At 41.8% G+C, this 25,009-nt stretch overlaps 1 protein-coding gene across 2 annotated transcripts in view; it reads left to right on the forward strand.

Annotated features, from left to right (window-relative positions):
* Window positions 1-25,009, forward strand: part of LOC103357770 (FCH and double SH3 domains protein 2-like) — a 61,152-nt gene that overhangs the window by 33,126 nt on the left and 3,017 nt on the right. For both annotated transcript variants that reach the window (XM_008282468.1, XM_008282469.1), the window contains 10 exons: window positions 5,388-5,483; window positions 16,178-16,294; window positions 18,503-18,601; window positions 19,936-20,088; window positions 20,269-20,400; window positions 20,561-20,644; window positions 23,208-23,391; window positions 23,472-23,695; window positions 24,638-24,848; window positions 24,944-25,008. In XM_008282468.1, the coding sequence (XP_008280690.1) occupies window positions 5,388-5,483; window positions 16,178-16,294; window positions 18,503-18,601; window positions 19,936-20,088; window positions 20,269-20,400; window positions 20,561-20,644; window positions 23,208-23,391; window positions 23,472-23,695; window positions 24,638-24,848; window positions 24,944-25,008 (1,365 nt within the window). The remainder of the gene's footprint in view (window positions 1-5,387; window positions 5,484-16,177; window positions 16,295-18,502; window positions 18,602-19,935; window positions 20,089-20,268; window positions 20,401-20,560; window positions 20,645-23,207; window positions 23,392-23,471; window positions 23,696-24,637; window positions 24,849-24,943; window position 25,009) is intronic.

Below are 25,009 nucleotides of genomic sequence, written 5' to 3' on the forward strand. Positions count from 1 at the left end.
CCAGTGTCCCCATCAGGACGCAAACCGGCAACCTTCTTGCTGCGAGGCAACAGTAGTACCAACTGCGCCACCTTGCAGCCCTATTTTATTCATTATAGATTTTTTTTAATTAATCGGCCGATTAATCGGTTATCTGAATTTTTTTTGCCAAATATCAGAATTGGCATCGGTCTAATTTATATACATATATAAATTACTGTTACAGCTCGTACGTGTCTCCACTCACTGGAGATGCTGCTGGCCGGTATCACACTGGAAGTCAGTACCGGGGCTGACAGTGACACTGCAGGCGAGCTGTCACCGCCAAGTTGTCAGGATCTTTGTGGGTTCTGCACAAAACATGAAATCATATTTATTTTCATCACCATTTGTTATAAAATCTTAACTTTTGTCCTAAAATCAATTTGTATCATCCCGGATCTATTTTGCGCAAGGCAGCAACACGCAAGGCAGGCTTGATCCTCTCTTACATGGAGTCCTTGCAACCTTTCCTATACCTCTATGACCTCCACGACCTCCACGGGACCCAAAATTCACAGAGGACTTTACAATCCCAAAAGTCGTGCGTCCGGTTGTGACCAAGGCTTTCATATCCATCATGCAGATCCACCTTCATGGGCCTCTGCAGATATTTAGTTCAGTCTGTATTTACTCAAATGACAAACTGTCAGTGCATACTTAATCTGTACCCTGAAAATGAAAAAGGAGCTTAATTCATCCCACAATAAGTCGCGGCCCCAGAGATGCTCAGTATGCATAGAGTGCTCCACTCAGCAGGCGACGCTGACGATGGTTTTTAGTTGCTGTAACTTGAAATATTGCTGTTTAATTGAGATTCAACAACCAAATTTTGTCTGAAGTGAGTGTAAAGAGAAACTACAGCCTCAGGTAGAAGCATATTTATAAATTTAACAGAAGAATGAAGAAACAGTAGCTGTTGGAGATGTGGCTTCATGGCTACATAGTGTGAATAGGCAGAGACATAGAGCTGGTAGTTAAAAGCCAGTTTCAGTCATTCATGCTTAAGAAATGACTTACTGATGGCAATACATCAACTTCAGCACATTGAGAACAGTAAACCATTGAAAGATAAGGTTTTGCATGTGATATGTTATTTCCTGATAATTGGCTTTGGCATTTATTTTATTAGAACATCCAGAAGCACCAAAAGTCAGGTCATATGAGGCATCTACATTTATATATCTGTTTGCAAAATTAGGGATATTATTGATAAATAGTTAATTTAATAATTTAGCTGTGGAACTCCTGGGAAATGTATGGTTGTAGTTGTGAGGTCAAGGCTTTACTTGAAAATATTAATGGTGGAGGAACATTTGATTGTTGTCACATGCAAACAAGAATCTTTTGATTAAATGAGCGTGTGGTTTCTCTTGGACTACTTGACCTTATTTGTCCCAGCAGCAGCAGCACAAAGCAAAGCTCATCCCTATTACCTTTTCCATCAATTAAAATTTTCAGGCCTCAACTATAAACAAGTCTGACTGAACTGTCTAACATGACTATGACCCAAGTGGTTTTTTTAGATTCACACACTGTGATTATCACTCTGTAGGCAGCGATGTGGTTTCAGTGTAAATCCCAGAAAATGAGAGCAGTGCTGCAACAGTAAACAATCTAAGGTACTCTAAAGAGTTTTGCCTAATAACAGTCCATTCAAATATCCATTTATTGAGCCCTCTTTGGATCAGTTTTGGACATCCCTATTCCTTCAGTATCTTTCTTTGTAAAGAATTGAACTCTACCGCTGCACCAACTGCTAATTAATTGAGGTGGTATGAGTTACCTCGGCGCTCCTCGGTTACATGCTCCTGAGCTGCCGTTGGCCTCGTTCAGTCGGGTTTGTTCAGGTCATCTTGCCTCTTCAGACCTGGAGAGGCATTTTGTTTCTGCTCAGGCTCAGAATATGAACAAATCATTAGAGAGGGAAGCGGTGGGTGCCGTGGTTTTCAGCAGAGCTCACATTTCAGCCCATGTGCTTCCTGTGTCAACACAGAAACAGATCTTCTGTGTGCTCTGTGTAAGGTGATGTTTTGATCTGTCTCAATGAGGTTCTCAGAAATGTTTTTTCTTTGTGTTTTTAGATCTAAATATAGTTACAAAATGTGTTTTTGCTGTTCTCCACCTTCTTGTTCTTCTGGTCTGACGGGAGCAAAGTAATAACTCTAAGATGTTCTCGTATGTTTTCAAAGCAGTAAATAAAAACTGCTGGATGAGTGTTTTGCCATAATTAGATGAGTGTTATCAGACCTGTCTCCCAGTGAAAATTTATTCAATGAAATGCTTTGTGTTGGATTTTTTTTGGCCTTTTAATTTATGGTGGTGAACTGGTGTTTGGATGTGTTATGAATACATCGCCTACACTGTTCAGCTTTAACTGCAGCAGCTGTAACCTGTGTTGCCCATAGTGAGCAGTAAAATCTCTTGTTATCTGGGAAGTTTTTGGAAATGATACCAAAACAATGACGTCATACTGATGTGACAAAAATATCCTGAAAAGCAATAGAACAACACAACATATGTTACGGTTTCATTTGATAAACTAAAAAATTTGTGGTTGATCAGAAATAGAGCTGCCTCAGAAATGTAAGTGCTAATACTAAATACTAAAGTTTCTATGAAAAAAATACAGCCACATTTCACAGCACCAGGGGCCTCATTTATCATTAGTGCATACGCACAGATATGTGCGTAGAGCGTGCGTACGAACATTCCTACGCAAAGTATAGGATTTATTAACTTGTACTTATACTTAAGAATGTGCGTAATTATACGTACAACTCTGACCATGCGTATGCACATAATCTTTTTTTTTTTTTTTTTTTTGGCCTTTGTGCCTTTATTGGATAGTGCAGTGAGAGAGACAGGAAGTAGGGAAGAAGAATGGGGGTAGGACGTGTGGGAAAGGATCATGAGCGGGATTCGAACTCATGACCTCCACATCGGGACTGTAGCCCTGTACATGGGACGCCAGCTCAACCAGGTGAGCTATAGCAGTGCCCCGTATGCACATAATCTAGCGGTAATCTGCAAATAGAAAACATTCAAGGATTTTGACCACCGGCACATTCCAGTGTGAGGTTGGAGACATATGCAACGTTTCCCAGCCACCACTGAGCAGGATCAGACTGGCACGGCAGTGTTGTGTGTGTTGGATGCCATAACTCCCCTGGCCCCAGCCTACATCCAGTTCCCTTACAGCCATCACCGAGCCCAAATCAAACGCCATCGCTGGATTCCCAAACATAAGTGGAGCCATAGACTGCACCCACATCGATATCAAAGCAGCATCACTAAATGAACTTAATTTTGTAGATAGCAAAGGGCTTCATACAGATAATTTGCAATGCACATTTGTCGCTATCCAACGTTGTTGCCCAGTGGCTTGGAGGAACGCACTCATTCATTGATCAGAACAGTTCTGTGGGTCTCCAAGCAGGAACTATTGAAGATGGCTGGCTTATTGAAGAGTGTTACAAAGTGTGGAAGTGTTTTAGCTGGACTTAGTGTGGTTATTAAAACATCTAATCTGTAGGTAATCAGGGTTATCCACTGGGTGAACGTTCGGTATTAAGTCGTCGTCCTCCAGTTGCAATCATTTCTCTTTCATGGGCTCTGATGCATTTTTTGGCACTGAGCTTAGCGTCAAACCACTTCTTAAAAATTTTGCCGGCCTCTGACCCAACAGAAATAACTGCGGTGGTTATCTTGTCCCATGCAGCATTTTTTCTTTCGCTGCTTATCCCAACATTTCACGCACCAAACAATGTTTTCTGGTTTGCTTCAACCTTACTGACAAGTACCTCGATTTCAGTTTCAGAAAAGTTCCTCTTTTTCTCCCTTTTTGCCACGATGCTGATGACAGGTGAGGAAAAAAATAAATCTTCACTTGCTTTATAAAGAGGCTGGTTGTTGCCCTATATGGTTATTTGGAGGCGTTTCTCAAGGCAACATGCACGAGCACGGAGGTTCAGAACAAGTGGGATTTACCAACACTGATGTGCGTACGACCCCTGTGCACACGTTTGATAAATATAGATTTTTTTGTACTTCCGCACACTCTAAATTTCATGCATACGACAGAATTTAGAAGCTTTTCTACGCACTGATGATAAATGAGGCCCCTGGAGTTTTAAACTACAGTGTAAGAGTCTAAGTTGTATAGTTTCAAAGATCTCTGCTGCTGCCTTTGTCAAATATATTAGACATTAGAATTAATATTATTTTACTTTAAGCATGTTATTTATATGTATACATGCAACTGGAATTTCCACAATTAGCAGCTTAAGTTGGCATTGTTGATAAATTATTTTACTTTCAGCAACTGGATGTAAATATCTGTTAAAAAATAAATAAAAAGTTTGTATCCAGTCAACTGTTCATCTACAAAATAAGACTGGTTACGCTGTGATTAGGTGTTTGATATATTGTTATTCAATTACTCTATAATTGGATGACCAGAACATTAATCAGCAACTATTTTGTTAACTGCATAATGGTTGTATGGTCTTTTTTTAAATTAAAAATATTGTTTACTGGTCAAATTTAAGGATTTGATGCTTTTGTCTGGGGGGCTGCAAGGTGGCGCAGTTGGTAGCACTGCTGCCTCGCAGCAAGAAGGTTGCCGGTTCGCGTCCCGGTGGGGGCACCGGAATCTTTCTGCGTGGAGTTTGCGTGTTCTCCCCGTGCAGCGTGGGTTCTCTCCGTGTTCTCCGGCTTCCTCCCACAAGGTCCAAAAACATGTTGATTCTAAATTGTCCGTAGGTGTGAATGTGAGTGTGCTTGGTTGTTTGTCTCTAAGTGTGGCCCTGCGATGGACTGGCGACCTGTCCAGGGTGTCCCCTGCCTTCGCCCTAAGTCGGCTGGGATAGGCTCCAGCCCCCCCACGACCCTAGTGAGGATTAAGCGGTGTATAGAAAATGGATGGATGCTTTTGTCTTGCATCACAATTGAGTGAATATCTTACTGTTGTTGACAATCAGTCTCTTGTGTTTATTTAATGTTATAGATTTGTAATATTGGCTTTTTTTTCACTATTTTCTGATATTTTGTAGACATGAATTGAAGAATTCCCAGACAGATTAATAGATAAAACAATTTGTTTATTGCAGTCATGGGGTGCATGCAACGCTGTTATTACCTTTTCTGTTGGATTTGCACGTTTCCACTTTGCTTGCAGCTGTGAAACTGGAGGCCTTTGTCTTGGAAAGTATATGACTGAAAATTATTCATCATAATAAAGACAAAAAGCTTACAGCTTAAAGGCTTTGCTCCACAATAATTATCTAAGTACAGAGGTAGGATCACTTGTTAGCTTCTGTTAAAACCTAAACATGTGTTTCATCTTTTCTCTTCAAACACATATGCAGGTTCTGCAGGAGTTCCACCAGCAGCAGTTTGTACAGAAGAACCCGATGTTTCAGCAAGCTCCAGACTTCTCTTACCAGCCCATTGATTCAGATACGGTAAAGCCTGATGTTTTATTTGCCTGTTTGTTTGTCGCCAAATGTATAAATGTTGCATCTGAACAGTGCAACACATTGGAGGTGCCTCAGTCTTCATTTAACAAGAAAGCAAATTATTAGAAGTCGATAAGATAATGGAGCGCATGGCTGTGGAACAAGAATGACACTTGTAACCTGGGTCTGAAAGGGTATTTTTGCCTCTCTTTTCTTTGGTATTCATCTGTCTGAATATCAGGGGAAAAAATTACAGATGAAGGTTATTTCTCAAAATCTTAGCACAACAGATCAGTTATTAGTAGCCCTTAAAGTAATCCAAATTTATACATTTCTGCTCGTGGTCTCTGATATTTTTTAAACATTGTCTGTGCTGTTTATATTTTACATGAGACACCACTAGCAACAGAGACAGAAATCTAACCTCCAACCTCTGCCACATCTGGCTGCATGAGTTCACTGAAATGTTGGATTAAAGCCTGACTGTTGGACCAAATTTAGGTCACCATGTCATGTAGGACAGCAGCTGTTGTCAGCTCTGATTCACAATAGTTCAGGTGAACAGATATCACATTGTAAAAACATGTCAAAACAAATCAGATGTTAAAGCTTTGTAGTTGCATTTAGTTTAAATACTGTATCGCAGAGTAAAATACATGTTTAAGTGATTTAATCCTTTATTTTGTAGAAGGGGGTTCCCAACATTTTGGCTTATGTTCCTTCATAAGGAAATTCTGTCTGTGTATGACAACTTGTATTTCAGTCATGAGCAGTTCACTTATTTTAGAGACTTACAGGTTTTACAGGAAAATGATTATAGAAAAATAGGACAAATTTACAGAATTTTGTTTTCATTTCCCTCCTGTCACATATTCCACCTCATGGCTGCTCAGGGTCATCTCTGGATGGAGGGTACCACTGATGTAAAACAAAAGGTATGATTTGCGTCAGTGGTGCAAACTGCCAAAAGTATAACAAAGCTCAGCAGATGACGACAGTTTAATCTGTTTAGACTGCAATCAATACAAAATCAGACAAGTGGAACAAGCCATTCATGGGCATCCTGATGGCTGAGCGGGCCGATACATGTAGCGACAGTGAGGTCACAAAGCTCTGGACGGGATTCAGTTGTCAAAACCACATATTACATTCATGGTCGCTAGAAGATGAATCCTGATGACAAGCCCCATCATCAGATTAAAGCTTTAATTTGTCCAATACTTCCGTTTATGGCAAAATACCTACAAAACTAATGACACTCACATCATCAGATGTTAACATGCTAACATAAGAGGATATTTAGCTAAAAAGTCCAGTTGTTATATATTTCCTCATGCCATGTATTATTACTCACATGGACATGACCTAAGTTACAGAGGTGCCAGCATGACAGTAGATTCTTCATCTTGTCCTGTTCAGTTTGATCTTTACTCAGATTACATCGAGGCAGTTTGGTCATAGTATAACAAATAAGCAGATGAACATGTAAAAAAAAAAAGCAAAAAAAAAAACGTGCCAGTATATAAAAGATTAATAAATACAATTAATACATTTTTGATAAATAGCATCCTCAGATGATGGAAAAAGAATTCCCAACTTTAGTTTCTATGAAGTGACAGTTTAGTAATCTGAACGCAGTGGGAATACGTCAGTATTTATAACAATTACTCCTAATCTGTACTTATCTGTAGCACGTGTTTATATGTGTATATAGTCCAGCCTTCCAATAAAAATGTTGCTCGACTCAGAACAACATCATCCAACAAGATGCTACTGTGGCAAATACAAGCACACGTCAACATGAGCAATGTAATTCTGGTGCTCACCTCATGATTGTCACAACACAGTAGTTGCAATAATGCAGCTGTGATAACTGTCCAGAGTTTCTAAATCATGACTTCCTTCCAAACACTCTGTGAAGTGTTTTGCATCTGATACACCTTCGAATTTGTCAGATAAACTCGACTTCCTGGATTGTTTTTCAGTGCTGGTTTGGCTTTAAAACTCCTGCTGTGGTCATAATTTGATCCCCCAGCTGCCTTGTCTGAACAATTGGGGCAATAAAAATTTAACTTTTTTGTGTAAAATACACATCCAACCACAACCTATTCACCTCCCCAAGTCCCACCTGAGAATTGGGTGTTCATTCAGACTCTGCACGACGCCTTAACACACCTGTTCATGAAGCCTTTAGTGTGTCCTCGTGGCCTGGATTCCATTTCAAATAGTCATTGGCCATTTAATGGATTTTTTGCCCTGTATAAAACTAGCATAAATGTCAACTTTAGTCCAAAAATACTTTACTGTCAAGCCTTTGACTTGACCCTGCTGTGCATATCTGCCAGTGATTTGTGACGGCTTGTGTGCGTGAATGAAACGTAACCGAGCTCCAGTCATACGAGTGTGTTGCCCAACTCGGCCGCTCCTCGTCTCCTCTGCGCTGGCCCTCTACTCCGCTGGACAACACTGGACAATTTGTTCAAACTGCAAACGCTGGCGTTGTTTTCATTGGAAGTCAAACAAGCAGCAGCCTGTTCCTAAAGAAAACATTAGTGGTGGAGAGCCTTCCCTCCCCTCCCTCACCCACCCTCACCCACCACTTGCACCAGACAGAGGGATCCGGTAAGGAATAGAGCTGAACTGGGAGGGAGGGGCAGGAGGTGGGCCGGGCCCTGTGAACGGCCCATCTGTGAAAAGGAGGCATTGTGAGTGGGCCTCATCAGAGTACACTGACCCCCTCCGCCACCACCAACGCACCAGTCTTTTCCTTCCACACACACTGCTGATGTCATGTGGAAACCGCTTAACTCAAATTTTAAGAATTTATTTTAAACTTAATTAAGAAGAAAGTTGAGATCTGAACGCTATCACTCCTTAAAATCGCCTGAAATATGAAGACCTGCCTCATCAGAACCTTCTCGAGCAGCTGTTTAAGATGTGTGTTTTGCCTGAACCAATCAGTATTTTATTTTTTTATTTAGTCTTTTATTTTTGCAGGGATAGTGCACAACTTAACGTAAATGCACCAATTTGCTTGCTGCTAATTTACATCTCTTAATAACATAACTGCAGAGCAATGAACACACTACATTTAACAATATCAAACTTAAACACTCATCAGCATGGGATAATAAATAAAATCTGTAAATATAAGAAATAAAAGCTAAATATTGATGGTGACAGTTTTATGCTGACTTCGGCCAAACCTTGAGGCTGGTTTTAAACACTGCAAAGTTTCCTGACTCTCTCATGTTTATGTGAATCGAATCTACCTCTTCTACTACTTTTACTAAGAAAGCATAATGACCAAACACTGTCTTTCTGAATTCTGGTACCCAATCACCTTTAGTAGATGTTCTAATTCCACTTGCACTGCCACAGCCTTGGTCGGCCATTTGCAAGTAACCTTTGACCATCGTCTTCATTTACAGATGGTATGTTAGTTGCAATAGCAGGAGCAGGTAACGTTCTTTACTAACGTTCTAATACCAAAATTAAAGAGTTGTAATCTTGACTTCCAACAGTCTGTACAGCCACATCAATCTCCTCCAACCTTGTTGCCATTTTTATTGTTATTTTTCTTACTTTGGCACAGTGCAATCGTGTCCCCATTGTTAATACAAAGCTGTGTTTGATTCAGTTGTTTTCCGCCAAGAGAAACAGCTGTCAGTGAGCACAACACCAGATCAGACAAGTGGGCAGCCATTCAGAAGTCTAGAACCAGGCTAAAAGGGTGAAGGACTGGCAAGACTTAATGAAAATGAAAGCAACTCCCTAAAGACTGTGGTTTGTTGTTGCAAATAGTGACCCCCAAATACATAAATATAAACTTAAAGCTGCTCTAATCTGTAGTATTGTGGTGTTTTTATGGCCCACTAGTTTTGGTTCAGGTCCACTGCATGAATCAGCCTCATTCCTGCAGCAGCAAACAGCTGTTTTCACGCTAACAAGTCCACTTTAACCAATAAGTGTAAAACCAAGCCAGAAAGTCAGGTAAGAAAACTGGAATTTAACAGCTATGTGTGTAGTTTAATCTGCCATTTTGATGCGTTTGTGTGGTTTTGGAAAGATTTTATCAATTGCTTGTTGTATAGATGACTTATTTTTCAGCTTCGTTATCTTATTATTGGACACTGAACGTCAATCCCGTTTCAAAATTTAAACAAAAGTTGTCCGATTCTGCACCAGTATTTAACAATTTCTTGTGCTCCACTTTATCAGCAGGTTTTGTGAAATTTGGCATGATAGTTTTTGTTCAATCTCACTGACAGGCAAACAAACAAATCAGTCTCTTTGTGATAAATAGCTATCGTTGCACAGTGTTTCCTCTAGGATTTTTTCCAGCAGTGGGGGCAGGCTCTCCGGGCAGCCGTGGCAGCGTAAACAAACGACATTTGACTGCAGATTTTACTTTTACAACCTATTTATTAAATGGTCAGTTAAAAAAGGCTTTTTAAAAAAGAATAATAAATAAATGTAAGTTGTTCTTTTTATATAAGAGCTCTAAGGCTCTGTTGTGGAGAAATTCTCCAAGAGGTGGCCGCTGATGCTCATCAGCATACATGATGCAAACTGATCCCCTGAAGCCTGTTTCTCTAGTCAAGCTTCACCTACAAATAGAAACAACAATGAGATTGTTTCTCTCATTTTCCTACACCCTAATCATTTTAAAAATGTTCCCAGTTTGTGTCTGATGATATATTATTACACTATTTTTTACCTGACCATCATCATTTGAGTCAGTAAAAGACTAATGATACCTGGCGAGCGTCATCTTCATCAGGTGTCTTTCTCTTCTTAGAGAAATATCTGAACAAGCTCATCTGAAGATGCAGTCAGCAGTTCCATCATGGCATGTAGATATTAGCTAAATGCTATCAGTTAGTTTACTCACGTTAGCGACACTGAGTTGGCACCGGGCCCAATTAACTTAAGATACCGATATGTTACATAGCAATAGCGGGCCATCAATGTTTTGCAAAAGTCTATTTAAATTGTAAAATCTATTCTGAGTTACCCTAAACTAATAAGTCTACCATTTCTCTGGTAAGTCGCTGCCCTTTTCTCCAAGACGACCCTCCTCTGACTCGACCCCTTTTCCACTAAGAAGAACCAGGTGCTAGTACCATGCTGGTGCTAGGGCCAGTGCTTAGTTAGTTCAAATCTGGCACCTCCAAAGAACCGGTTGCTTTTCCATTGGTCAGGAGCCAAGTTAGAGTCATGCCATAGGTCACTGCATACGTAGCCGTTTACCGAACAACACTTCTTTTTTTTTTTACCGGTGTGACCAACTTTCTCATTTGTTCGCACTTCCCACCTTGTCACAGGCAAAACATGTGACCAGCTGAACATTTTCTTATCGAAAGACTCTAAAATTTACCGATGTTCCCTGAACACCCCACATAGCAGGCTGTGGTAGCTGCTGTTGGTGGCCGCGGTGCTCAGACTGGTGCCGTTCTAATGTCAGATTTGTCCAAGATGAAACCGAGTCATTTTTTTCTCATGCGGTCTTTTTTATGAGCAGAATAAACAGCTTCATTTGCAAGGCCGCGGTCTCAAAAGCAAATAACATTGTATTAACCCCCAGAGAGTAGATACTGAAGAAGACAGTTATCTGTAGTTTACCTTAGTGCTCGCGAGTAATTAACGTCGTATGAACCCCCCAAAGAGTAGAGACTCCACAAGATGGTTATCTGTAGTTTAGTTTCGTAGTAGTCGCGAGTACCCGACCCAGTGCAGGACTCTGCTGTGAAGGTGGAGACATGCGACGGTGGTGTATTTGCGACAATAACAAAAAAATTGAAGGAGCAGCAGTGAGGATTAAAAATGGCGGGCTGCTGCTGCTAAATGAACGTAGGGGAAACACTGGTTGCATCCTTGATAGGCTCAGATATGTTTGGTCATTTTGCTGATTTATTGGAGTGTTGTCAATGAAAACTAAAACTAAACTAAAACCACATTTTCCTCAAATGGTGGAGAACGAAATGAAGCTAAAAAGACAAGGAAAGTGGGCTTGCATTTTTTAGTTTTTGATGTTGTCTCCATGTATGCTAGACTTATTTGCTAAAATGTTCAAGGTAACAACTTATTAGGGAGATGATACGTCAACACTGTATTTTAGCTTGTTGTCCTGCCCTAAAGTGACTGCAAAAAATCAATGTAAAGATTTAGGTTGGGTTTAAAGACTGCATAGACTCTCTGTGGTTTTTAGAAAATTCAGCAACCCTTGTGCTGCCATTCGAAAAAATTATTTTTGTGGGTTTTTATTTGCCCCATCAACATGCCTCTACAGACTGAGTGAAGCTTTGCTCTCCTTGTACATAGATGTTTTTCTTCCTCCTTGCATAACTGTCAGCCACCTGAGGTTTCTTTACATTACGAAACTGTGTGGTTCATAAAAAAAAAAAAAAAAAGAGTATGTTTCCTTATTTTCATTGGAGTTGATTGTGAGACAAAAGCTGAATTCATGTCTTTCCCACAATGCACTTTTTTAGCTTGGCTCGTGTAATATGTAAAGAGGAAGTTGACACATTCTGGTGGCAGACATGGTAAACAAGCATCACTGGTAGGTCTCCAACTGGTATTGGGAAACAACAAGGTTTTTTTTTGTCCAATGGGTCATGGAATTTATCAAAAGAGGCATTTTTAGGGGAATACTTGTGTTTCTGTCTGACATAATTTACAGTAAGAGGTGTAATTATTGAACGTACGCCACTTTTGCTGGCGCCGTGCCATGTGGCAGCCTGTTGCAGCAGCTCCCGACAACCCGCTTCTTATTTTCGTTATTTCATCGCATTTTTTTTGTTTGTTTGTTTTTTTGAGCAGTAGTATCCTGCTTTTACGCTGTGTGGTGCACCTGGAATTCAACAAATTCCAGGTGGCTTTATGAGACTTAGTCTCTTTTTTTCTCCACTTTATTCCCTTTTTTTCCCGAACTGTACTCATGTCGCCCCTTACAACATGGGGCCAAGGCCATATCACTGCTCGCATTGTTTACACGTGAGAACAGCTGATTGCCCTGAGCCAGCCGTCCCTCAATGCTGGAGAGAAGCCGTCCATTCCAGGGACAATAAGGAAGCAACACTGTGGCTGCAGATGAGGGGTTAAAGTAAGGATGAAGAAGAGGAGGTTTAAGCTCTGCATTCCTGCAGTTATCATGGGGAACATGAGATCCCTGGAAGTGCTCACCAGAAGCCAGAGTGAGTACAGGGAAACCAGTCTCATGTGTTCTACAGAGACGTGGCTCCATGATATGATACCGGACTCCACCGTGATTCTCCCCGGCTTCCACATGGTTCGTTGTTGCCATTATTGTCTATATTCCTCCGTCTGGAAACGCAGAAACGGCGTGTGACGTCATCCACGCTGTAACTGCGGGACCAGACCAAACACCCTGGAGCATTCATATTCGTTACTGGGGATTTTAATTATGCCTGTCTCTCCTCAAGTCTCCTCCGACTTGACGACTTGCCTCAACAAAAAGAAGAGGGCTTTCAGAGTGGGAGACTGAGCAGAACTCAAAATTTTACAGAGGGAACTCAAACACAGACTCAGAGAGAGCAAAGACACCTACAGGAGAAAACTGGAGGAGAGGCTGGAGAGGAACAAGGCCAAGGATGTCTGGAGTCAGCGGAAAGGCGCAGGAGGAGGAACTGCAGGGCAGAATACAGCTGGCTATGGCTCAGGTGGTAGAGCGGGTTGTCCTCTAATCGCAAGGTTGGTGGTTCAATCCCCTGCCCCTCCACAGTCGAAGTGTCCTTGGGCAAGACACTGAACTCGAATTTGCTCCCAATGGCAGGCAGCACCTTGCATGGCAGGTCTGTCACCATTGGTGTATGAATGTGTGTGTGAATGAGAAACACATTGTAAAGTGCTTTGGATAAACGCGCTATAGAAGTGCAAACCAGATACCCCTTTTCCACCAAGAAGAACCAGGTGCTAGTTCCGTGCTGGTGCTAGAGCCAGTGCTTAGTTGGTTCCAATCTAAGAACCAGTTGCTTATCCATAGGCAAGGAGCCAAGTTAGAGCCACACTATACGTCACTGCATACGTAGCCATTTACTGAACAAGGCTCGCGCCACACAGAAGTCCACACAGGACTCCAGACTGACTTTTTTCCTGGTGTGACCAACTTTCCCATTTGTTTGCACTTCCCACCTTGTCACAGGCAAAACATATGACTTGCTGAACATTTTCTTGTAGATAGACACTACAATTTACGATTTTCCCTGAACGCCCCACACTGCAGACTGCTGTAGCTGCTGTTGGTGGCTGCGGTGCTCGGTGCAACCAAAAATGGCGTACTCAGTGCTTCCCTCTGGCCCAGCAAAGAGTTGGTGCTTGCTAAGCACCAATTTTGAGAACCTGGAGCCGGTGCTTGGGTGATGGAAACACAAGGAACTGGTGCTAAGTCAGGCACTAGCATGGAATTACAATGGAATCGGTTTGATGGAAAAGGGTGCAGAGGGCCAATGAGTTGAACCAGTTCTTCAACAGGTTCGACTCCAGCCCCCCCTCCCCCACCAGCCCTCACACTACACCTTTGAACTGCCTCCCTCACCCCCCACAGTCTCACACCAACCGCCATCGTAGATATTTCACGGCTCCATCACAGCCAGCCAACACCCCCACCTCCCAGGATGTACTACACATCACAGTCCGACAGGTGAGGAGAGAGTTGGAGAGGCTCCACCAGGGAAAAGCTGCTGGACCAGACGGCATCAGCCCTTGAGTGCTGAGTGCGTGTTCCAGCCAACTGAGCAGAGTACTCCAGCATCTCTTCAAACTGAGCCTGTACCTTCAGATAGTCCCAGTGCTGTGGAAAACATCCTGCCTGGTCCCTGTGTCCAAGGTGTGTTGTTCCACTGCACTTAATGACTTCAGGCCCATAGCGCTGACCTCTCACATTATGAAGGTCATGGAGAGACTGGTACTGGCACATCTCAGGCCACTAGTGTACCCATCACAGGACCCGCTCCAGTTTGCATATCAGCCCCATGTCAGCGTTGATGATGCCATCACCTGTCTGCTGCAGAAGGCATATTCCACACTGGACAGACCCAACACCACTGCCCGCGTCACATTCTTTGACTTCTCCAACGCCTTCAATACCATCCAGCCCAGACTGCTGAAGGCCAAGCTGGAGGACATGCAGGCGGATGCTCCCCTTATCGTATGGATTACAGACTATCTTACGGGCAGACCGCAGTTTGTGAAGTTACAAAGCTGTGTGTCTAAACATCTGACTTCCAACACCGGGGCCCCCAGAGAACTGTGCTGTCCCCCTTCTTCACCACCTACACTTCGGACATCCAGTACACCACTGAGTCGTGTCACCTGCAGAAAGTCTCAGATGACACGGCCATAGTAGGCTGTGTGGAGAACAGGAGGGAGGATGAATACAGGAACCTGATGAGCCGGTTTGTGCGATGGTGCAGCAAGAACCACCTGCAGCTGAATGCGACGAAGACCAAGTAGATGGTGGTGGACTTCAGGAGGAGCAAGTCGCAACCCTCCCCTCTATCCGTCAAAGGGACTGATGTTGAGATTGTCCAGACTTCCAAGTACCTGGAAGTGGATCTGGACAACAAGCTGGAGTGGTCCACCAACACAGAGGCCGTCTACAAGAAGAGCCTGAGCCGACTCTACTTCCTCAGGAGGCTCAGGTCTGTCAATGTATGCAACTGCATGCTCCTGATGTTTTTATCGGTCTGTGGTGGCGAGCGCCATCTTCTTTGCTATGGTGTGCAAACTCATCAGGAAAGCCCAGTCTGTTGTTGGCTGTCAGTTGGTAACCCTGGAGGAGGTGGTGGAGCAGAGGATGCTGACGAAACTGCAGGTCATCATGGACAACACCTTACACCCCCTCCATAAAACTGTGGACAATCTGAGGAGCAGCTTCAGCAACAGACTGTTACAAGTAACTTTACAGGAGGTCTTTCCTCCTGACAACAATAAGACTCAATCTAAGCACATTATCATTTGCACATATCTGTATCTGTCTTATATCCAACCATTATCTATACACCGCTTAATCCTCACTAGGGTTGCGGGGGCGCTGGAGCCTATCCCAGCCAACTTAGGGCGAAGGCAGGGGACACCCTGGACAGGTCGCCAATCTATCACTTAGAGACAGACAACCAAGCACACTCACATTCACACCTCCGGACAATTTGGAATCACCAATTAGCCTCAACATGTTTTTGGACTTGTGGGAGGAAGCCAGAGAACCCGGAGAGAATACACTGCACAGGGAGAGCATGCAAACTCCGTGCAGAAAGATCCCGGTGTCCCCACCGGGATGCGAACCGGCGAGGCAACAGTGCTACCAACTGCGCCACCTTGCAGCCCTCTGTCTTATAGTCTTGTAAATTTTGTTGGCTTTCTTCTATATTATATTTTCTATATTTTATTTTGTTTTATTTTACCTTAATTTTATACCCTACCCTAATATTCTATATTGTCTTTTTGCTTTGTTTACCCCCTTTGTTGAACATGCTGCTGTTACACCTGGATTTCCCTCTGGGATTTATAAAGTCATTTTAAGTCTAAGTATGGCCTCCAAAATAAATATGAGACAGACTCTTTCTTATTTGTAATGAAAGATGATTATCCTCCTGCATATATCAGCCATTTGATTTGCAGAATGCCAGACATTTTTGCATTAATCCCCCTCATCTTTTGTTTTTCATCTTGCATAGGTGATGCAGCTGCTGAAGGAGAGTGGAACGGTGGAGGAACACAGTCTGGATAAGGAGGCGAGGAAATGGGCAAGCCGGGTGGCCCGAGAATACAAGAGCATCATCCACACACAGAGGGTGAGAATCAGAACCTTGGTCTGTTTGTTATACGTATTTATTTTTGTATTGCTTTCATTTGGACAGTGCACATTATTAAACACTACTATGAATTGGCCAAAGGACTGTTTTTCATTTTGTTTTTATCGCTGGTCCCTGTAAAATGTCAGAAAGTAAAACTAGAGAGGAACAAGAAGAATATAAAATTGTGATGACAGGAGTTCATTTACCTGCATGCGGAGCAAAAATAGAAAGATAGTAGCCGATTAATGATTGTTAAAAACCTCACGTAGGACACCTAATCTGGCTCTGCAGAGACTATCAAATATGACATTAAGAGAAGTTCTATTGTATTCTAAGTAAAGAGGTCTTTTAATAAACAGATGTCAATGTGCTTGTAAAACAAAGAAGTGTTTATAGGTCAGAGAGGCTGTTACAAAGACATAAAGAATAAAAACTAACCTGCCACTTTGTCCTTTGAGACTATTGAACAATTTTTAGGTCATAAATCATGTAATAATTTTTTAACCACATCATAATTTCCTTGTGCAAAGGCGAAGCAGCACACCAGGATCATTAATGATAACTGGCAAACATTAACTGCGGTAGTGGAACAAATGTCATGTTATATCGGTTGATGTAGATATTTCTATACAGGATTGACTACAGAACCTTTTATTAAATTTTTTGATAAAGTTTTGGGAGTGTTCTGGCCAAAAAAGGAAGCAGTAACAAACAAATATTTTGAGATAGAAAACAAAATATGCCTTAAACTTAAAATGACTAAGAGTAGTACAAAACAGACAGTAACTTAATGAGACTACAGGACACATTTTCTAAAATACCCACAAAGAGACAACATAGTTAGCAGTTTTAGATCTAAATGCAGAAAGTTTCTTGCAAACGTTCACCTAGTTCAGTGCAGACTTCAAGCATTTTGAGTAAAAGTTTGTCAGAATAACAAAGAGCATAAATACTCACATAGCTTTGTTGGTTAAATTTACATAATATAAAACAAGAAGAAGGAAAAAAAAAACATCTGTCTTGTCTGTTTTCAACACAAAACAAATATCAGTGTGACATGTATATAAGAAAATAATTTTTTGGACATGTTAATTTGCTCTATCAAAAATATTTCAAAGACACAGTGAAGAGAGACAGAAAATCTGAGAACTGACAGAGCAAACAAGCCAACTAGCCGGGAATCGAACCAGGGACTCAGCGCTCGCAGCCAAATCATATGAGTATCTGTAGATCCCTCCGAAAAAGTTAATACTAATAGCTTTTACTGCTGCAATTTTTAAATACAGGCTCCACTTCGATGTAGACGTAGTGCATGATTATGCTCTAGACTTGAAACTGCAGTTGCATATCAGTTAACTTTGAACTTTGCATTGTTTAGGCTCTATTTTTTAATATTTTGTGAAAGTGGCACCATTGAAAATGTGCCCAATTAGCTGTTAGCAGTCTTGTTAACAGTGTACCCATTGACAACTTTCACTGGATTACTTTGGCACTCAAGGAAACTTAAAAAGAGGATGATTCTCAGGCTAAATATGCAGTTATAAAGTCTTTTTTCGATTATTTTTTAAATAAATTGAATTACTTTTATTCACAGTGGACATCAAAGACAATGATATCCTTTGAAGCGATAAACACTGAATCTAAATATGTGTATCTTTTCTTGGTGTTTGGATTTTAATCCAAGACAGAGACGGAATTTTGATGCAAATTGCAGCTCCTGCCTCACATCTCTCCCCTTACAAAATGCAATGATGTGTGAGTGTCTCACTGTTGGTGTGATGTGTGAGTATCTTTTTCCAGTAAAATGGAATTCGACTCATACCATAAAGCAACAATATGGGTCACTTTGATAATAATAAACCAGGAGATCATAAAATCAGCTGCATTGTGCAAAGTAAAATGTGATGAAGCAACACAACACACGATAAGAGTTTATCCCCAACACTTCACATCAGCCTCTTTTCCTGATTTGTTGATCAGGTCACGGTAAGATAAGCGATTGCAGCTTCATTGGTGACGTGTTTCTCGTGCATCGGGATCAAACGCTCTGTTTCCAGTACTTCAGGAAATGAGTCACTGTCTCCATCAAATGTCTTCTCGTAATGGCTTTATTGTTGAACTGTTTCCACTTCATATGTTCCATATACTCTGGATGACCGTTTATTTGTTTGCTGTTGTAAATGTGAGTTTACGATTTCTTTCCAGGCCCTTGAGGAATACGGCACGCAGGAGTTGTCAGAGCAGAACAACAGCGATCTGGAGACCAAGATGGAGGTGGCCAGGCAGAGTCTTCGGAGGGCAGAGGTAACGTTTGTGTTTTACAGCAAGAAGTGAACTTCTCTGTTTTCGCCATCAGCGTCCTGTTACTTAAGGTGGCCCCAGTGCACCGCCTGCTGGACAGAAACTGAACAGACACACTTGGGGGTTGAATAATTGCCTTCTATCTATTCAACAACTAACATTTGTTTTAAACTGGGGCTCATGGCTTTGTAAAAAAGCGCCATTGTTGATTTTTAAATAAAGAGAATTTAAAAAAATTAAGCTGTGATACTAACTGTTCACCACCAGCAGCTTTCACTCTTCTTTTTTTTTCTTTAGTTATTCAGTTGACTTCCTCTTGGGATTTTTAATGCGTCTGTGCTGTTGACAGTCGAGGAATTATGTCTTCAGGTTGTCCATTCATCTGTTCCATTCTTGTGAACATGATATCTCAGTCATGCTTAGAGGGAATTTCTTCAAATCTGTCACCGAGGTTCACTTAAGGATAAACTGGTTAGAATTTGGTCGTCAGTGGTCGCTGTAACATCACAAAACATTATGGAAAATTTAAAAAAAACAAGGTCAGGCTCATTGTGACATTGTGATGTTCTTCAATAAAGTATGTTTTTTTGGCTGATGTTAAACCCCACCCCTCGGGAACAAAAGGGGAGATTGTAACCACGTTTCACAATTGGTCAGACACTGAATTTGTGACTCTGGCTTCTTTGCAGCAGCAGCCACATTAGAAGTATTGCCTGAAGTCATGGCTACAACTTTGTGTTTAAACAGAATCAGCTTAATTGGCCAAACATGTAAACACGTACAAAGAACATGACTTTGATTTTATCTTATTGTGAGTTGATGTAAACACATGTACAGTTTCACGACATATTTTCTGACTCTGGACAGAAAAGGATGCAGGCAACTTCACTGGTTGGCAGAGCCTTTTGTGTCTGTCATTTATTTAAAAGAATCGATATATTTGTTCTTTCTGTAAGTCTAAAAAAGGTCTAGAAATGTTTGCATTAATATATATGTTGGTTTTAGTGATCACCTGCCACATTGATTCCCCAACAGTTAAAGGCCAGAAGATGGATTTAATATTGAATTCATACTAAACATACTAGCAGTGTTTGGTTCATTTTCCACTTTCCAACCATAAATAAAAATGAACCAAAGTCTCACTGAAGGTGGACCAGAAGTCTTATTTTGAAGTTGTCTTGGTTCAGGTGTTTTGTCCACCACAGAGTTTGAACCAATGTAAATACAACTTAATACAGTTGAACCAAAACCAACAGGTCTTTTAAAAGCTCCTGTCTACTGACTGTATTTTTTTTTGGTAGGTAACATCAAGTGTCTAATTTGTTTTGTACCGGCAGACGGTGAAAGTGAAAGCAGAAGCCCGTCTGGACTTGCTGAGGCAGGCAGGAGTCGCTGTGGAAACATGGCTGAAGAGCGCGATGAACCAGGTGATGGAAGAGCTGGAGAACGAACGCTGGAACAACCTCAGTACCAACGATCCTTCACTCTCTGTAAGAAAAGCACAAGCATTACTGAAATACTGTTTTTACATGTATGACTTGTCTTGTGTATCCACAGTAACATCCACATTATTTTGAGGCCACAGCATCATGAATATCAACCACATGTTTGTTTGGGTAAAGTAGTTTGTTGCTGTGTCACATAAAGTATCGTCTGTCACATTTCCACAGGGAACAGCTGATTTGGAGCGAGAGGATGAGGAGATGGAGGACAGTGGCGAAGTGTTGGACGACAGCAGCTCCAGCCCCTCCAGCACTTTGAAAAACTATCCGCTCACCTGCAAAGTGCTCTACTCCTACAAGGTAACATTAGACGGTTTATTGGCACAATGCAGTGATAAACGCTGACGTAGGTGATAGATTTAGCCAAACAATACATGGTTTTTAAGTATATGCCCAGTTTTTTGTGCCTCTGCTTGTTATTTTTACACAAACAAAATTCAAACTGAACTGTTGTTTTCAGGCATCTCAGCCAGACGAACTGACCATTGAGGAGCAGGAAATCCTGGAGGTCATAGATGATGGAGACATGGAGGACTGGGTCAAGGTACTCTTCGGTTCCACTTATTTGAGCTATTCTGTCTAATTCGAGGTCTTGGACTTTAAGATTTCAGTTTAAGGCTTTCCCAGAGCAAACATTAGTTGCCAAGGCTGAGGAGGAATGACGTGACCAACTATTTTATGCCGTCAAGACTGCAATCGAGTGAATACGACATGGAATAGCTTACAAACAAAAATGGCAGCCTAATCAGGGCTTATTTACTTAAAACTCAAGCATGTACAAGACATGTGTCAAAAGGTGTTGCCATAAAATACTGAAATTAACAGTTGAGACTTCAGATCATTTTAAAAGTATGGATCAAAGTGTCTTATAAACTTGTTGCATTAACAGACTGAGTTGACTTGTCTTCTAAATATATACTCAATCCCAAACAATTATTACAGACCCTCCACGTACTGGTACCAACGTAGCAACACTGAGCACGATCAAGTTATTTATCTTTATTTATGCAGTAATTCTCAACACGAGTGGGACCAGCCTCTGCACTTCTTGTAGTGATTTTGCTTTGTGCATATTTACACTGCATCAATCCCTCGACTTCTTACCGTGATTGACAGGTATAGCTGGAAACGGAGTGCTGCAAGGTTATGACTCCCAAGCTTCCATCACCATCTATCATTTTCCACCAACACTTTCTCACTTGTCGTCACCATCTGTGTTAGGGCTGGGCGGGACCAAAAGTCAAATCCCGATATAATTAGACTGAATATCGATATACGATATATATATCCCGATATTTTTTCCGCAAAGTAAGAGCGAAATTAACATTGTTTTATTTTTGTTTTAGCAGGAAGCACTTTAATCTCTAAAGGGAGGAGAACTACGTTTTCTGACTAGTTCTGTTTTTTTTGTTGTCAAAGCCAAAATATAACATATTACAAGTAGTTTTATTGAAACCAGCAATTTCAGTGAACAGTTACAAAATTAAATGAATAAATAATAAAATAATACAACTGGTTTCTTCACCTGGTACATGAGTAAATACGCAGCTGTTCAAATAACAATAGAATGTAAACATAAATACTGTATAACAAGGAGTACATTTTTTGAAATCAAAGTCCTGTAAGGTGTTTTGTTCTTGTTGTTCTTAGTATTTATGCTATATTTTAATGCTACGTCATATTTTTACTCCACTAAAAACTCCACAATGTTTAGGCCTCCCTGTCAACATTAGTTTCTAGCTACTTTGCAGTTTGCTCTTTCAATCCAGAGAAAAACTATACTTTATCATAATGACTAAATATATGTTACATTGATGATATCTTTCTTATACAGTCTATGGTGCAGAGACCTCCAGGGGTCCGTTTCACAAAGCAGGTTCAACAAACTCTGAGTGTAATCCTGAACTTTGAGCTGATCTACTCTGAGATAGGAAACTCTTGAGTTTCCGGTTCCAGAACAGCGGATCTGAGTTAGTTTAATCAACTTGGAGTATTTTCACCTGGAGTTAAGCGCGTGCACCACAACTATAAACAGCCATTATCAATGGAGTCCCGAGTCCACGAGTCACCACGGCAACGGTAATGGCAATTGGAAATCTTAATGCGCTCATACAGCCAGTGTGAACGCGGTTTTAAAAAGAAGTGCAACACCGCTGCAGCCACAAAACAGAGGGAGACGGCTACTCGTGTCAATGCGTAGGTCTAAATGTCACCCTTTGCAATCACAATTATATCACAGGAAAACTGCTGGAATGGTAGCCTATTAATTCATTTCATTTAGGTGCAATCCCGTGGGGGAGAAGCGCACCGGGCAGCAGCTTAAGATGAAATATAAAAACACTGTTCAAGTCTGAGGTTGCAGCACAATGTCATTAACAGAACATGATTTAAAATTAATTGAACAGATCTCTGCATCATTCACCTGCAGTCCTGTGGAACTCCTCCTTGATGTCTCTGACACGTTTATGTCCAGGGAAAACGACAGAGATGGTAAAAGCCGTTTCAGAGCGAGGCACACTTCTCTGACCGCCCTGCATCTAGGTGCCTCACTCAGGTGCTCTGCATCTCCGACGTACTAAAACACTTCCATTTGCAAAGAAACGCAGCGCAACACGATATCTGCTTGGATGTGAGAGCATGACTACAAACTGCTTGGTAATGCTGCACATCCATCCATCCATCCATCTTCTTCCGCCTTATCCGGAGTCAGGTCGCGGAGGCAGCAGCCTTTGCAAAGCCACCCAGACTTCCCGATACGCACACACCTTACATGTCAGGACAGATCAGATTGTTTATGTAGATGATGGACTGCAGGGTTCTTGCCAGCATGATAACAGAGCAACGGCCCCCTACACTGCTGCCTGTAAAAATTACGCTGCAACTTAGGCCGATATGTTGTTATGTTATGTTTTGGAGGGTATGTAGCAGGAAAATATTTAACAATAAGCGCTGACGCAGTTTCTCTACCGTGGTCTTCGCTGCTAATGCTGCTATTCCCTCACGTCTTCTATGGTCTAATTCCATATCGCGTTTAAAACTATATCGATATATATTTTATACCGGTATATCGCCCAGCCCTAATCTGTGTGTATTTTCTGCTTTTCCAGGCCAGAAACCGCAGTGGACAGGTGGGTTACGTCCCTGAGAAATACTTGCAGCTGCCTTCATCCAACAGCCTGCTGAGTATGCTGCAGTCTCTGGCCGCGCTGGACGCCCGATCTCATTCCTCTAGTAACTCCACTGAACCCGAAACCGAACTCCCGACCGGCTCCGTCAACGGAGACTCCAGCGGTGGGCGACGCTTCCACTAACCAACAGCTGTTGATGTTTTGCTTTGTATTAGTTCTTGAACTTTTCTCTCTGTATTTCAGTGTCATTCGCGAAGGCCTTGTATGATTACGCGGGACAAACAGATGACGAGCTGTCGTTCCCAGAAGGCGCCATCATCCGCATTCTGAGCAGAGAGACCCACGAGGACGACGGTTTCTGGGAGGGAGAGTTTAACGGCGTTGTTGGCGTATTCCCTGCAGTTCTGGTCGAGGATCTCGCAGGTGCCAGCGAGAACGGAGACGGACAAAGAGACAACAGTGCACAGGTATGTTGATGCTCACATCAAACAGTATGTGACTGATGAGAAATGTAGCCACTAAATGTTAAGATTACATCTATAAAAAGACGTTTTTCAATACTTGAATGTATACAAATTGTGACATCCTCCTCTGGTCTGATAATCAGTTAACTCTATCCAAAATAGTAAATGAGGACTAAGCTAATTAACATTGTAGATTTTGTTTAATAATAGAATTTTACTTGCTGATTTTACCCCCTGATCACCGTAAGACCAAACAAGTGCATCACACGATCAGGTCATAATGTGGTTTAATTTCATATGTGTATATTTGACATGAGACTAATCTGTGTGGTGGAACATTTAGGACACATAGATACAGCATAACCACGTAATGCAGCAGCATATGTGCAGAGTCAGTCTGAAAAGAAAAATACACATTATATTTCATAGATGCCAACTGCAAAATGTTGGTACACATTCCTGTGAAATGTAGAAATCATAATTCTCATTGCATGACTTGGTTTTGTTAACTTTTAATTTCTCTGTCATGACAAACATGTGGCCCATTTGATTCTGGTAACCCAGAGGGGAAAAAAATAGAAACCAAAGAGAAGCTCCAAATGAATTCCTCACAGAATAGAATGAACTTATGTCTGCAGTTTTTTCTGATGAAGGGCTTTTTCTCTTCTCCCAGGTGTTAATTTAAATGTTTTTTTATGTTTATCATGAGATAAAATTGTGGTGAACCCTCTGAACCTGAACACCTTCTGGGCTTTCTTTCTATTTTTGCTCCTGTCCCATTTTTACTCACTGTGGGGTAACTTTTCATTGCACTATAAAGTCCTTTCTGGAAACAGCAAAACCGTGACTGGAAGTTCTTCTGGGGTTCAGAGGGTTACAGCATTTTGTGTTGTCTGGTTTCACAAAGCTTCAGTTGGTCACTGTGTAAATCTTGTTGTGTTCAAGGCTTCGCCCTCCACTTTGGCGCAGTGTGATCGCGCCCCTCGCAGCCCCTTCCAGCCGGGGCCCCTCCACAGCAGCCCCCTTCAGACGCCCACCATGTCCTCTCCAGCATCAAGTCCCTGCAGCGCCACGGCCTCTCCCATTGGCCGACCGCCCTCCTATCACAATGGACATCACAGGCCGCCGCCGGCTCCACACAAAAGCCCCTTTCACAGTAAGATCCACCGGCTTGTCTGCACTGAAGTAGCCGTAGTGGAGTAGAGGTAGTGATTGTGTGATTGTGATCTGTGTCCACTGCCCCCCCTTCAGATCCGGCACAAGGTTCCCCTCAACCTCCCAAATACCCAGAGACTGGCTCCGGCACCATCCGACCTG

Source organism: Stegastes partitus, unplaced genomic scaffold (assembly GCF_000690725.1).
Source record: "Stegastes partitus isolate 25-593 unplaced genomic scaffold, Stegastes_partitus-1.0.2 Scaffold273, whole genome shotgun sequence".
Classification (NCBI taxonomy): Eukaryota; Metazoa; Chordata; class Actinopteri; family Pomacentridae; genus Stegastes; species Stegastes partitus.